This window comes from Myotis davidii, unplaced genomic scaffold, assembly GCF_000327345.1.
Source record: "Myotis davidii unplaced genomic scaffold, ASM32734v1 scaffold889, whole genome shotgun sequence".
Classification (NCBI taxonomy): domain Eukaryota; kingdom Metazoa; phylum Chordata; class Mammalia; order Chiroptera; family Vespertilionidae; genus Myotis; species Myotis davidii.
The window spans coordinates 347136-363634 of NW_006299519.1; the positions used below are offsets into that span (position 1 = coordinate 347136).

Sequence of the window (16499 nt, forward strand, 5' to 3'; positions counted from 1 at the left end):
ATGGAGACAGTGTGATATAACCTGTGCCCATATGAAACTGTGCCTTTAACTCCAGATGAGACTATCAGTCTGTCTCTCACCTGATTTATCAGTAGAATCTTCAAATTCCACAAGGAAAGAGTATCCATTATTCCAGAGGTGTAGGCAGGTGGCAGGGTCATAAGAGATGGTGAGCGGTTTTAAGTCAGGATCGTAGACACTATCCCTCCACCGGATGTTGATGGGCGACTGGCGCTCGCCCCCCGGAACCAGGTCCATTCTTTCCCAGAGTGGGTGCACTAGGAGAAAGCACATCGGGACTGCCATCAGAATGTCCCTTATCTGGGATCACACATTAGGCGGTTCTATTTGTGGAGAGCCTGTTGAGACTAATGGAAATGAGAAGTCTCAGGACTTAGCCACTTAGGGGCTTCATGGACTGACTAAAGCAGAGGACATGGACATGGGCAGGTCAGAGAGCTCTTTGCAAAGGAGCAGCCTCTGATGTCTTGTCAAACTGCAGCCTCTCAGTCCACCTTTTAATTTCACTTAAACCAAATGCAACATAGTCTTATGATAACAGGAAAAATGCGTGGAGATTAGAATTGATCATTTCCTGGGCTCCACCTGCTAAACTAAGTTTTTTTTAGGGATATGCCCATTTTACTTGTATTTTTAAATTTTTATTGAATTTATTGGAGTGACATTGATTAGTAAAATTATATAGGTTTCAGGTGTACAATTTTATAGTACACTAGAGGCCCAGTGCACGAAATCATGCAAGACCCCAGACCCGCCGCACCGCGAGATCCATCAATGCACCTCCTGGTGACCGGTTGTTTGGTCGTTACGGCATTACGGTGTTACGGCCACTGGCCTTTTATAATATAGATTATCTGTATATTGTATTATGTGTTCACTACCCAAAGTCAAGTCTCTTTTCGTCACTATCACCATTTTTATCCCCCCTTTACCTTCTTCTACCCCCCCACACCCTTTTCCCTCTGGTAATCACCATATTGTTGTCTATGTCTGTGAGTTTTTTGGTGTGTGTTTTTTCTTACAAAATAGAAACAGGCTCATAGATACAGAGAACAGACTGATAAACTAGTTTTAAACACAGGAACATATTAATGACATTTTCAATAATGCACATATTTTCAACAAAGTAAATGGGGAAAGAGGAGAAGTAATTTTTGGAAAGCAAATGTTCAATCAACCATTAAGGTTTTAATTGGTTGGCTAGGAGAAATAAAGGCTTGCATTGCATGCATCCTGTAATTTTGCTTGCTGTTTTGAAGATTTCTGGATTCCTTACACACAATGAAATATTGTAGGCTGCCAGTTGACATTAGAGTACACTCTAAGGCAGTGATGGCGAACCTATGATACACGTGTCAGAGGTGACATGTGAACTCATTTTTTTGTTGATTTTTCTTTGTTAAATGGCATTTAAATATATAAAATAAATATCAAAAATATAAATCTTTGTTTTACTATGGTTACAAATATCAAAAAAAAATTCTGTATGTGACACGGCACCAGAGTTAAGTTAGGGTTTTTCAAAATGCTGATATGCCGAGCTCAAAAGGTTTGCCATCACTGCTCTAGGGTTTTGGAAAAATTAAGAAAGATACTGATGATTGTGAGAAGAAAAGGAGTAATTTCTTGTTAGTTTGAGACCTATAAGATGTTCAGGGTTTAGGGGCCCTGTTGATGGAGAGCAGAGTGAGTCACCCCAATATCTCTGGCACAAGAATTATCTTAGGCCGAATTTTTTAAAGAAACAACTGACACATGAGAAGGTATGAAAATGCAGTAGAAGTTATCATCTTGTAAGAGACATTTATATTTAGAAGGGAATCTCCATTTGTAAGGGTATATCCCTCTCTATACCAGAAGACTAAATCTGTAGACTTTCATCAATGAAGAAGGCACTGACTTAAATCTATATAACAACCTTACTCTTGTTTACTTGCTTTTCCTGATAACCTCCCATGCTAGAGCCCTGCCCCAACATCTTTTGTCTTTAGCTGAAGACTGTATTTAAGGTGGTGGCTTGGGCCTTTTGGGGGAGTTATTCAGTTTTCTTGAGTCTCTCCCATATATACAGGAGGTATCCATGTTATTAAACTTTTGTTTGTTTGTTTTTTCTCCTGTTAATCTGTCTTTTATTATTGGAGGGGGTTGGGTCTCAGTCCAGAATCTAGAAGTACAGAGCAAAAATTATTTTTCTTCCCCTACACTGTCATGTCATTCAGAAGAAAGGAAAGTGGGGGAAATAGAGATACTTAAGGCCTTAAGGACAGACTCAAATACTTCTTGAATCACAGCAGAGAAGTATGTCAGACCAAAGAGAACCAGAGAGAGATGAATCCCACTGGAGGAATTATATAGTCCTATTTAAGTGTGTATTCTGACTTCACCTTTTATGTATGCAATATTTGAAGATTACGAGGCCATTCTGTAAAACCTGGGTAGAATATTACCATTGTAAGGTTCTTGGAGTTCTGTTTATAATATTAAGTGTACAGACACATTTTGTCCCACATGGGCACTGATAACATCACTGATGCTGATTTTTCTACCCAAAATTAGAGAACCAGGTCTTGTAATTGCACAGGAGCTTCATTTCTTTAATATGACTTTCCCCCTTAATTCAAGCTAGCTTTGTCCAGTCAATAGCATCACGACATACTGCATGTCCACTTCCTTAATCACAAAGTCCTTAGGACATCAGGTTCTGGTTAGCATCATAAGGTCTTAGGAACAAAACCTCAGGTCTGTTGATCAAGGGAACAGTTTCAAACTGAAGATGGCATCTTGGCCTCAGTTGTGTGTCAGTCCCAGGCCATGAAAGCATAACATCTTTACCCTCACAAAACTGTACAGAATGACACCATAGCTGACATCAATAACCACTACTTCCTATCCTGGCCCCAAATAATCAGTAGATCCCATGACCTCAACTCCCTTAGTCACAATGATTAATAATTGTTCCCGTATATAATCTGCCCTCATACAGGCCATTGGGGAGCCTGGTCTTTGAGCATTAGCTCACCTGTGTCTCCAGGCTTGGTGCCACTTTCTTAAATAAACCTTTACTTTCTTTGCTGCATACTCCTGCTAGTGTTTTATTGGGCTTTGATGCATATAGGCAAATGAACCTCTTTAGTTTGGAACAGTCTTTGTGGCAAATCCCTGAAATCTCCACAGACTTCCTGATAACACAGACAGACCTTTTGAGACATCCATGCATGATGGATTGAACCCACATGTATAATTTGGGGTGTTACAGTTCTCTGCCCTTTAGAAGCACCATACGTGGGTAAAACCAAGACCAACAGGAAATCATTACTAATGACCCTCTGCACCTCACTTCACTGCTATGAATGAGTCTAAGGATTTGACAAGGCAGCTGCTATTCTAGCCGTGGGCAAACTACGGCCCGTGGGCCAGATCCGGCCCGTTTGAAATGAATAAAACTAAAAAAAAAAAGACCGTACCCTTTTATGTAATGATGTTTACTTTGAATTTATATTAGTTCACACAAACACTCCATCCATGCTTTTGTTCCGGCCCTCCGGTCCAGTTTAAGAACCCACTGTGGCCCTCGAGTCAAAAAGTTTGCCCACCCCTGTGCTATACAGTCAAATATCCTTGTGCATGGCAGGGTCCCTGACACCCTTCTTTTCATTAAAAAAACAAACAAACAAAAACAAAAAACAGAAATTTGCCTCTGATTCACTCTTACATAGGAAACATTCTTCTTTCTGAGGTAGTTGCCCAAAGCTGGAAGTGCAAGATCTTAACCTTTTCTTTTTGGACAAAAGTACCCCAGCAGTACAAACATAAAGCTCTCCTGGCAGTTTCTAGGCCAGTCGTTCTCAACAGAGGGATTCTGCCCCCCAGGAGATATTTGGCAATGTCTAGAGACATTTTTCATTGTTATAACTGGAGAGGGTGCTACTGACATCTAGTGGGTAAGGCCAAGGATGCAGCTGAACAATGCATAGATTATCTGACCCTGGATTTCAACAAGGCCAAAGTAGAGAAATCTTGTCTAGAGCTAAAAGCAAAGACAAACTCAAAGTATTCTTCCTCCGCCCCCCTCTCTCTCTTTCTTTCTTTTTTTTCATATAATGCAGTACTCTCGCCTGTAGAGAGGTCTGAAATCAATATTTTGGGTTTCTCCATTAATATAAAATAACTTGTGAAGAACAAGAACTTTCTGTTTCAGAAATCTAAAATGGAAAATGTATATGAATTGGTATAATATACTCATATTATAATTGGATTAGAATGCAAATTCCTTGCAGACAGGAACCATATCTTCCTCTTTTTTTATTGTCTCGTAGTGCCTTATCTGATATATGCCTTTTAATTTTAGTATTGAACTGCTATTGTTGGAATAAACAACTGTATTTGATTGTGTGATATTTTTAAACTTCTAGAAACACCTCTGAGATATTCAGACTTGTGGCTGGGAACTTGAGAATTCACACTTATTGTGTATCAATTTTATATGATTTAAAATCTACTTATGACAAAAATTAAAGTTGTTTTTAAGAGTGAAATTGTTTTGATCTAAGAATGAAGTTGTTTTTATAGGTTGTTTGGATATGAGTGATATAATCTGAGTCAGGATATCTCATTTATTCTCATTGATAACTACTCAGTAGCTCAGCTGCTGAGGGGCACTACAGGGGCTTATCCATAGCAGTATATGAAGAGACAACTACAGCAAGGGGACATCTATAATAATAAAAGCATAATATGCTAATTAGACCAGACAGCCAAATGTCCTTCCGGATGACCTTCCAGATGAAGCCAGGGCTGCGAGGGCTGAGTCCCTTGCACGAATTTTGTGCATCGGGCCTCTAGTTTAGACTATAAGTACCCAGAGTTTGTGAGGACTACTGAGAGTTTTTGGTCCGGGCAAGGTAGTTTTTTGGGCTATTTCAGGGAGTTACTCAGTTTTCCTGGGTCTCTCCTATGTATATAGGAGGTATCCATGCTATTTTTTTTAGAAAATATGTTCTTTAATATTTTATCTTCTCTTTGCATTTATAACATAATTCACTTCAATAACAGAAAACTTTTTTTCCCAATGCCACAAACTGTGTCACAAATGCAGCTGCTGCTGCCACTTATCAAAATGTATAAGACAATTAATGTTTTTTTTATAAATCCACATTATATGTTAACTTGTTCCCCAAACCCCTTCCCCCCCTTTTTTGGCCTGGCATCCGTGTTATTAAAATTCTGTTTGTTTTCCTTTGATTAGTCTCTCCTTTATTGGAGGGGGGCAATAATTCAGAAGGGTAGAATGAAAATAATTTGTCCTCCCCTACACATACAATGTGCCTCCCCTGCTGCTCTGCAAATCAGAACTGAGCTGGCTTTCAATCAGTTGTGGAATGAAGGAATATAATAAAGAACATAACTGGGGAGGTCTCATTTTCTTTTTATCTTTCTTTCATACTAGAGGCCCGGTGCATGAAATTCATGCACAGGCAGGATCCCTAGGCCTGGCTGGTGATCAGGGATGATCAGGTCCTTCCAGCTGCCAGCCAGGGCCTTCCTCTGGCTGCCGGCTGCCAGATGTGGCCTTCCTTCATTCTGCGCCACCCCTGGTGGTCAGCGCATATCACAGCGAGTGATCAGTCTCCCGGTTGAACTCCCACAGGGGCAATTTGCACATTAAGCTTTTATCTATATAATAAAAGCCTAAGTGACCATTACAGTGGGACAACCAGATATATAGATTACCCTACTCACCACATTATTTTTTCTTTAAAAATATTTTAGGTTTATCTCTTTCTTGTCTCACCCATGAACACCAGCCTAGTTCTGGTCTCTATAGCCCAGACTTCATACCATGCTTCTTGGTTGCTTTGCCTCCTTTCTCACCTCTACTCCATCTTCCCAAACTCCAGTCTTGACATTTTCTCCAACCACCCTGACCTTTCCTTCTGCTGAACTCACACTGCATTCACCCTCACACCATTTAGCACTTAACCATGTTTCATGCAATGTGCCTTTACTTTATCTGCTCAAGGGGCCTGTGTCAACTCTATGCCCTAGGACCTGAATCCTGTACTTTTGCTACAGGCCCAGGGCTGAACTTGGTACCAGGCACAAAGGAAGCACTTAATGCTTACCTTACTGATAGAGAAAACCAAACAAGTTGATACCAAGGCTCTCTAACCTTACCTCTCACCCATAGTCTCTCCAACCAGGCAAGCAAGTGTACCCAGAACACTTCCTGCATTCACATGATTACATCTGCCTATTTTTTCCCATCTGTGAAAATCCTAGTGGCTCTCAAGGTCAGTTCAAACCCCTTCCCTGACAGCTGCACATTACATTAAGCATCCTCTCATCTACTGTTACTCCTAGGCAACTGCTCTGTACCTGCACTGTCTAACATGGTACCCACACACCCAGTGTGACTAGTTGAAATTGAAATGTGCTATAAATGTAAAACACTGAGGGACTTTGAAGACTTAGTATAAAACAAAGAAAGTAAAATATTTCATTTATAATCCTTATATTCATCTAACTTTAAAGTGATAATATTTTGGGTTTATTATGTTAAATAAAATAGATTAGTAAAATTTATTTCACCTATATACTATATTTCACCTATATTTTCTATATTAGTAGAATTACACAAATGAACAAAATTTACTTCCCCCAGTTTTATTGAGATGCAATTGACATACTATTTGTTCATTTTTAGGTGTGACTATTAGAAAATATGGAATTGCCTACAAAGCTTATTTTTGTGGTTCACTTTATTTAACTACTAGGTAGTGTTAGGGACTTATACTTTTCTGTAAAAAAAAGTAAAACTTTATTACCTAGATAAATATTTTTTTTCCACTTTAAGCCTCAAAGTGCCAGTATTGAGAATAAGCCAGTCTGGGTAGGATGTGGGCTTGGTGGTAGGAAGCCACACCCAGCAACCAGAAATGTATTATAACACTGGGCAGTTCATTTTAATGAGAACACGGTCAATGTGAGAGGAAACAAAATACACTCTCAATAAAAATATATTTATGGAGCAGTTTCAAGTCCTTGGCTTTAGCTAGATTATCATTCCTATTTTACAAGCATTTCTCTTACCTTTGCTTTTATTATGTGCAAATGGGACCAAAAGAGACTAAACCCAAAGAGAAAAAATAGAGAAACCTTGACCTAGAAGCAAGCCAATATTTGGAAACTCTGAGTCAACCCCTTTAAACTAATGGAAAATATGAAAAATACCTCTCCAATGATATATTTACCCATTTAATCTCTCTACAAACTCAAACTCATCTCTCCACAAATACAAAGTTTATCCTCTCCTATCATTTCTTAACCAGAGGCAATTTTGTCCCTCAGAGCTCATTTGGTAATGTGTAGACATTTTTGGTTGTTGCAACTGGGCAGGGATATTGCAGTCGTCTAGTGGGTAGAGGCCAAGGATGCCATCCGACATCTTACAGTGCACAGGACAGCCCCTGACAACACAGAATGACCCACCCCCATGTCAGTGGTTCTGCAGTGGAGAATACCTGCCCCATAGAGAGGTAGATGGTAACTGGTCTTTTGGCAGGGGGATTAGATGTGAGAGGTTTCAACAGAGACCATCTGCTGCCTCACTTGATCTGCTATGTTTACAGCAGAGCATACACTCAACAAGCTGGTCTGCTAGAAGCAACCACAATGTGTAACTCAGGAAAGAATATTCCAGGGTGTGATGCTACTGGTTTGAACTGATGGCAATCATTAACATGCATCTTCTAGAATGTTCAGATCCACAGAAATCATTCACAATCTGTGGACCAACCTTAATAAAAAAAAAATAGCTTCCCTATTGAGTTTGGCTCAGTGGATAGAGCGTTGGCCTGCAGACTAAAGGGTCCTGGGTTCGATTCCAGTCAAGGGCACATGTCCAGGTTTTAGGCTCAATCCCCAGTAGGGGCATGCAGGAGGCAGCCGATCAATGATTCTCTCTCATCATTGTTTCCCTCTCTCTCTTTCTCCCTCTTCCTTCCTCCCTGAAATCAATAAAAATATTTATTTTTTAAAAAGACAATTGCTAACAAGAAACAATAAAGAACAGGTTTCAAAGTATTTGAAACTGGGATCTCACCCTTGTCCCATTTCTGTAGGACATAATTTTAACATGTTCAAACTGGTCAATAAAAGGACTTTCCAAACCTTATGCGGTAATCATTTGCGATATACATGTGTATCAAATCACCATGTGGTACACCTTAGACTTATACATGTTATGTGTCAATTATATCTCAGTAAAACTGGGGCAAAAAGAACTTTCCACAATCCTTTTAGAGGACAGATAGAGAAACAAGTAATTAATTCTCAAAGTTCTTAAGGCATACACACCCACTCTGGAATGCCACTGACATCCTATCCACAAATCTTTAACATGCATGACTGTTATGAAACAAGCATCCTGCTCTCCTTAAGGCAGCAGGGTACTCACAGGCTCGGTTCCGGGTTTTGTAACTGCAGGTGTAGAGGCTGCAGGGCCTCACTGGCATGGATCTCAGAATCTGGCATCTTCTCCACAGCGATTTGCATAAAGAGGCTTGAAGAATGACCCGCAGGCTACTCATCACCACAATCTTTGGTTTGAAGTCTTGGGCAGTTTGCAGGGAACTTGCAGGAACCTAATAACCCAGAGGCAGGAGGAGAGATGAGGAAAAGCTGTAAATAGTCAAGTTCGAGGACCATGTGGAATCCCCTAAGTAAGATGGGAACATCCAGACTATCACTACACACCATGGGGTGAGAGAGGCCCAAACTTAGAGTCAACAGTTTATACACTCTTGTTCCTCAGAGGCATTGGTCATCTCATTGGCAGAGTCTGGATGACTAAGTCAGGCACCCTGCCTTTCCTTAGAGATTGGCAAATATTAGAGGTCCAGAGAAACTATCCTCTTTAACCAAAAGAATAAATAGACTGTTTACAGTACAGTTCTTAAAATTGAAAAAGATACTTCCTGAAACCCAAATTGTCTAGCATGATATCTATATATATAAAAGCCTAATGTGCAAATTGTTTGACCGGGAGTTTGACTGCTCACTATGACGTGTGCTGACCAACAGGTGGGGTGGGCGTCGGAAGGCAGTGGAGGCACTATGGGTCCCAATGGGCCCTGCCTAGAGCAGGACCACAGTGGGATGATGGAGCAGGTGAGCAGGTGGTGCCAGGCCAAGGCAGGTGTGAGAGGGGGCCTGATGGCCCCACCGATCGCCCAGCAGATGGTGACCATCGGAGGGGGGCAGGACCACCACCCAGCTCTCAGGCACTGAGGGAGCCAAGCTGGGGGGTAGGGGGACCTTGCCCCCCCCCACCGCCCTGATCGATCACCCCGCAGGTGGGATGTTGGAGCAGGTGAGGGGGTGGTGCCAGGCCATGGTGGGGTGCCAGGCGGGGCTGTGGGGCTTTGAGCCTGGGGGTGCAAGCTGGGGCCCAATCCCCGCAGGTCACCCCGAGGGACCCCACCCATGCACGCATTCATGCACCGGCCCTCTACTTTATATATAAGAAGTAACCAAAGATGAAGGCTCCCTCTAGGCAGCTTAAATTAAAAAAAAAAAATTAGTCTGCATCTGGATTGCTTAAAAACAACAATCCAAGATTTGTCCTGCCAAAATAGTCAGGGGTGGTTTTGAAATCCAAACTTAAATATAACCAGTGACTGCCAATTTTAAGTGTAGCAATATTTCCCTTGGTTAATGGGAAAATGCAGAAGATTAATCCTGAACTAATCTACAAGTAGATTCAATTTGAATATTCATTTATGACTGCACTGATGACCTCCCTACCTCTCACATATTCATAGTTGAGAGTCTCAGAAGACTATGCTTTCCAAGGCATTCACTACAGTGTTCTGAAATTATGGTAATGTTAACTTTGAATGCTTCTTCCCCACTCCCCACCCAATACTGCTTCATCCACTTTTCCTGAAACTTCTATCCCTGTATCAAGTAAGCAAACAAGTTCAAAAATGAAAAAAAAATGTTCCTTGATTATATATTCACTCCACTATGGAATTTAAAGTGTTTGCAGTGGTTCTCAACCTTCTGGCCCTTTAAATACAGTTCCTCATGTTGTGACCCAACCATAAAATGATTTTCGTTGCTACTTCATCACTGTAATGTTGCTACTGTTATGAATCATAATGTAAATATCTGATATGCAGGATGGTCTTAGGCGACCCTTGTGAAAGGGTCGTTCGACCCCCAAAGGGGTCGCGACCCACAGGTTGAGAACCACTGGTAAGAGTGATTACTTGAGATGCATTCAGACAACTGTTCAGACACCATTTGAGCAACAATGAGTACGGTTTGGCTGCACAGCTGAGTGCTCTAGCCCTGCTCTAGCACCTCTCAACCTCATGTCCAATTCACACTCCTGTCTGCACACCAGCCATATGGACTTTGGTTTTTCCAACTCCTGATGCTCCCTCTAATCTCAGGGTTTATGTAGCTGTTCCTCCTTCAATAGACCACCCTCACTCCCCCTGTGGCTGGTTAACTCCTATCCATCCTTTGATGACTGCATCCACCCTCACCTCCTAAAAGCCTCCCTTGACTGTGGCCTCTCTTGGTGAGCACAGGGCCCTTTTGTTCTTGGTCAGAGTTGAATTAAATACCTCACCAGGAATGTAATTTATGACTCTATCTCCACAGTATCTAAGCCCCATGGTGGTAGGGACTATCTCTATCTCGGTCAAAGGTGCATCTCTTAGGGATACAGTGTCTGGCACATGATGGCTACCTGATGATCTGAAGAGGGAAAGACCTTGATCCTAATTTCAAGAACTGAGAACAGTGAAGTGACTGCTAGTATGTTCTCAGTATGAAGGGATTTTTCCTTTTCCTACATGTCACCATCACCCATTTGTAGGTTTATTATACACTTTGAAATGTATAAATGTACTTATATACATTTATGAAAACACTTTGAAATGTTTGTCTTTTAAGAGGAGGGTCTCATATCCCTTCTTATAAGATATGAAGGACCCCCGAAGTTCTGTCTGATCTGCAAGAGGAACCTATTGAACCCAACCTGCTGTCACAGAGATGGGAATTCTGCCAGTAGTCATTTTCATGGAAACATTTATTATCATTTCCTTTGCCCCAGGCATCTTATTGGGGTCTGGGATGCAAAGAGGAACAAGACATGAACTCTAGCTTCCAGGTGTGCAATGTCCCCTTCTCGGAGCTTCTTGAAATGTACATCCCATGGGAAGGGAAATACACATCAATCCAGTTCTCAGCAGGTTTTAGTGCTCCTCAGATTCTGCCCTCAGCCTATTGGAGGCCTCTAAACAGTTTGGCAATGCCAGAGGAGGGAAGCTGCCAAAAGGCACAAAAAAGAGAAACTGAGAAGCCACTAAAGACACGTATCACTTACAGGCTTGAATTTTATCGTTCACACTGTCTTTCCAAGAAGAGTGTAAGATTAAAACAAAAGCACATTAGGATCCCCAGGGACTCAGAGAAAGGAGGCACCTGTCCTGATTTCACCATCTCTTCTCTTCATGTACCTCATTGCTGTTAACTGGCTGTGAACTAGCTCTTCTACTCTTGACTCCACCAGATCTGAGCTAGAGGAGAGAAGGCTAAACCCAATGGGAACCGTGAGGTGTGTCCAGTGAAGGCATAGGGCAGTTACTTCCTATTACTACCCTGAAAGGAACAACTGCGAGCTCAAGGCAGAATTCTTTTTAATTAGCTATTAGTGCATGTGCCTGGACAAATATTGTATGTGCTGTGTGCTGTTGTCCGCAACACTTTGCCAATGATCACACTGATCTCAGGGAGCAGAAATGTATGACTCCACATGAAAGGGGACTGGCAGGAAGTTCTTCAAACACACAGAGGCTCCTCACCTGCAGGTCTGACTTCCTACCTGGGGTCTTTAGGGCAGTGACACCTAAAGTATGCCTTCACTGACAAAAGGAGTTAGAAATTCTCAAAACAAATTAGAATCACTTTTGTTCATAGCAGTTTTATGTGTGTTTGTATATATACATTTTGGAGGCAGCAGATATGTCAAAATGTACCTTATTTCTGTTTTTCTTTCTATCCCTGATTTGAAGCAATAATGAGTGACTATCTCATCCAAAGCATTGTGCTGGGTAAAGATGAAAAAGTTAGCCCTAGCTGGTTTGGCTCAGTGGATAGAGCGTCGGCCTGCAGACTGAAGGGTCCCAGGTTCGATTCCGGTCAAGGGCATGTACCTTGCTGCAGGCACATCCCCAGTCGGGAGTGTGCAGGAGGTAGCTGAACGATGTTTCTCTCTCATCGATGTTTCTAACTCTCTATCCCTCTCCCTTCCTCTCTGTAAAATCAATAAAATATATTTAAAAGAAAAAAACAGATGAAAAAGTTATGTTTTTTCACCATTCCCACAAACTTGCAATCTACAAGGAAAAGCTATTTAAACAAACAACCTTTGTGGGGTTTTTTTAGTTACCTTTTTATTGTAGTAAAATATACATAATATTTATCATTTTCATGTTTTTAGTGGCATTAAATACATTTACAATGTTGTGTACCCATCACCAGTATCTATACCCAAAACTTTTTCATCACCCCCTGTATAAATTCTACCCATTAAAAGATAACTCCTCATTCCTCATGATGCCCCAAACCCCAGTAACCTCTTTTCTACTTTCTGTCTCTATGTATTTGCCTATTCTACATACTTCATATAAGTGGAATTATACAATATTTTTCCTCTGAGTATGGTTTATTTCAATGAACACAATTAAACAAATACTTCTTAATCAAGTCAGATGTGAAGACAGCCCTGACTTAATTCAATGAGAACAGAGGGCAGAGGCTCTAAGTTTCAGGATGGGGTGACATCTGAAACGTGTGTCATAGGAGAGAGACTATTTTAATAGGAGGCACAAAGACAGAGAGATGGACAGGGGTAATATCAGCAATGAGGAAGATATTGTGGGGGAGGCAGGGGTGCTTAGCAACCAAGGCCAAAGAGAACAATTGAAGTTGAAACAGGTAGAATCTTGGGCTTATTTCATAATCAATCCCAGTGTTGTGGGGAGGTGGGAAAACATGTGGAAAAGGACTTCTTTCTTGCTTATAATCTAGATTTTTTTTTAAAAGACAGTAAATTCCAGGAACACAATGCCAAGGACAAAGTATACTCAACAGAAGGGACTCGCTGGTCTGTCCTTCAAAGAGAATGTTGTGATAAGACAAGGTCAGCAGGGAGTTGTAAAGATGAGTGGGCGTGCTCTTGGCCCTGCACAAGGGGCCATGTGAGGATCTGAGACCTGTTACCAAGGCGCCCAGAGAAGTCTGGATAACTGATCCTTGGTCTAGTTCCAGAGCCATCAGGAAAGCCCTAGGACAAGTCTGAGTTGGCGCAACAGGCTGGAGCAGTCCTGCCTTTAGGGACTGCTCTGCATTCTGTAATCATGCCATCTGTGCACAATGCCAAGGCTGGCACCTGATGACACTTCACCCAGAGGAAGTGTCTCTTGCCCACTTCCAGACTGGCTCTCGAGGACTAGGAGGACACAAGAGCTCCAGAGGCCTGATGTCAACCTCACCTTCTAGTTCAGTGGTTCTCAACCTTCTGGCCCTTTAAATACAGTTCCTCATGTTGTGACCCAACCATAAAATTATTTTCGTTGCTACTTCATAACTGTAATGTTGCTACTGTTATGAATTGTAATGTAAATATCTGATATGCAGGATGGTCTTAGGCAACCCCTGTGAAAGGGTGGTTCGACCGCCAAAGGGGTCGTGACCCACAGGTTGAGAACCGCTGTTCTAGTTCCTCTTCCACAAAGCCAACCCAATAGTGGGCTGCATGTAATGGTCTGGAAGTCTGAACTTCAGTTTGTCTCCTAGGAATACTGTCCATCTCACTGCAGGGGACACTGACTCTGAAGATGACCTTGTGTTTTTTTATAAAACCAAAATGCTGTTTTTGGTAATGAAGCCAAATGTATCTGAACTTCCCTTAATCTCAAGTCTGCTATGAATATTTGTTAAGGTATTGGTCAAGCAGATGCCCAGAAGATGCAGTGGAAAGTAGGGAAGGATTGGGATTTGAGATTAATTCAGAGAATATAAATTTCCAATAGACTGAAAGACTTTCAAATATTATTCCATGTGTACAGGAGGAAACACTGATGGTTTCTAATGACTGTCAGCACAGTGCAGGGTGGATGGAAGTGGGCAAAGAGTGGATCCAGGAAAGTCAGTGACAAGATGATTCCTTCAACCATCCTTCCTTCAATTCCATCACTCTTTTTCCCTCATCACTCTTTTATTCCTTCATTCATCAAGATGTCAATCAAACATATTAAATGCCAGACACTGTTCTAGGATCAACAGGGTAATAAAACAAAGTCTCTACCCTTGTGGAACTTACATTCTAGTAGGGGGAGACAGACAATAAACAGCAATGATACAATGGATTCAGTGTGAAAAGTACAGCAGGGTTAGGTGAATTTGGAGTGCCACTGAGAAGGGTGTGTCAGATTTTTAAATAAATTGCTCAGGGGAGGCCTTATTGAGAAAGTGAAATTGAGCAAAGGATTGAAGGAGGTGAAGGAATTTATTATATGGGTATCAGGGTGAAGGGTATTCTAGGCAAAGGAAATTGCTTGTGCAAAGACCCTGAGGTGGGAGTGTGTCTGGCACATACAAGGGATGGTAAAGAGGCCAATATGACAGGAGTGAACTAGCATAGGATAGGAGATGAGGTTGAGAGGTAACGGATGCCAGATCAAGTAGATGTCTAGGCCACTGTAAAGGTTCTTTCTCCAACTCAGGTTTCTCAACCTTAGCGTTGTTGACATTTTTGACCAGATAACTTTGGGGGGGGGGGGGCATGTCCTGTGCATAGTAGGACATTTAGCAGTCTGTCTGGTCTCTACCTATTAGATGCCAGTGGCACCCTCCCTCCAACTGTGACAATCAAAACTGTCTCCAGACATTGCAGATGTTCCTTGGAGAAGGGGCATCAGCTCTGATTGGGAACTACTGCTCTAAGAGAAATGGGGTTACGATAAGTTTCTGGAGCAGAGAAGGGAATAATCAGATTTATATTTCTAAAAGATCATTCAAGGTACTCTATTGGAAATCAGGTGGGATGTGAGGCAGGAAAGAATCAGGGAAATCATTCAGATAATCCAGGGTTTGGATCTAAGGATTTTGCAGTGGAGGTGGTGAGAGGTGGTTGGGGCTTAGCTACAACTTGGAAATACAGCCTGTAAAATGTGCAAGAGAGAAGTCAAGGATGACTGGATGATTCTTGGCCTAAGCAACTAGAAGAATGGAGTTGCCATGAGCTGAGATGAGGACAATATTGTGTCAAACGGGTTTTGGGTAGGAATTCAGTAGCTCAGAGTTGGAAATGTGAAGTTTAAGATGAAATTCCAGTGATCCAAGTGGAGAATATAAAATATTGAACTTGATAGTGGTAGTAGAGATGAACAAGGCACTTTGCATTAAGAGATCACCATTTTGGTTAAAAATAAAACAATAGGATTTGCACTTGACTGGAGTAGAAGAGAAAAGGGAAGAAGCTGAAGAAGGCTTCATGGTTTTACAGCTAGATGATGCTGGTGGTAGAATGAGGATCCCTGACAGAGGAACAGAACTTGGCACAAGGTGTAGGTGAGAAGGGAATGATGACCCTCTTCATCTAATTATACATTGGATTTGAGGTCCAAGGTACAGATGAGAGGAAAGGTCTAGGAGAGTTGGCAAAGCAGCTCTGGTCCTCAGGAGAGGCTACAAGGCTAGAGAGAAGATACACCCTCTCCCACAAGGAATAACAGGTGTACAGAGGGAGACTGAAAAAATGGAGTGATTAAGGAGTCCAAGGGATGGAGAGGAACAGTTAAAGGCAATCAAGGAAGCAACAGAGCATGGAAAGTCAGAGGCAAAGAGGGTTCCATGAAAACCCAAATAAACAGAAACTCAGTTTAGCTAATGCTGGGCTACAATACCTGTAACAATAGTTGAGATTATTCATACTCAAGCCTAACACCAATCCCGTCTGTTACATTAAAAGTTATAGAGGTGGTTATTTAAACTTACCCAGGATCTCATAAAACCCAAGCTTGTGAAACCACAAATAATGTTTAATTATCAAACATAATACATAAGAATGAACTACTACCATACATTACTGGCTTTCACAGAAAATTTATCCTTACTTAAGTTTGTCCTTAAAGATGGGACAGTTAACATAAAAATAAAAGGTCAAAGTGAGAGGCAACAAGTGTTTAAGATTCAATAGAAGAGCTATTCAGGAAGCACTGATTCAGGCAGAAACCCAAATAATGTTTTGATTAGGAGGTGAAGGCACAAGGGATTTTTATGAGAAAGGAAGGGGGAATAAATGCAGGAATAGAAGGAATTTCTCTGAGTGTTAATAAGCAAAGGAAGAAATTTCTATAAATGCAGATAGGCTAACACAGTGGTCGGCAAACTGCGGCTCG

The 16499-nt window shown here is 41.5% G+C and overlaps 1 protein-coding gene across 1 annotated transcript in view; it reads right to left on the reverse strand.

The window, feature by feature from the left end:
- Positions 1 to 16499, reverse strand: part of CA5B (carbonic anhydrase VB, mitochondrial) — a 45479-nt gene that overhangs the window by 15269 nt on the left and 13711 nt on the right. Inside the window, exons 2-3 of the mRNA XM_006775227.2 lie at positions 8477 to 8663; positions 81 to 278 (exon numbers count right to left, since the gene is read on the reverse strand). Of these exons, the coding sequence (XP_006775290.1) occupies positions 81 to 278; positions 8477 to 8663 (385 nt within the window). The remainder of the gene's footprint in view (positions 1 to 80; positions 279 to 8476; positions 8664 to 16499) is intronic.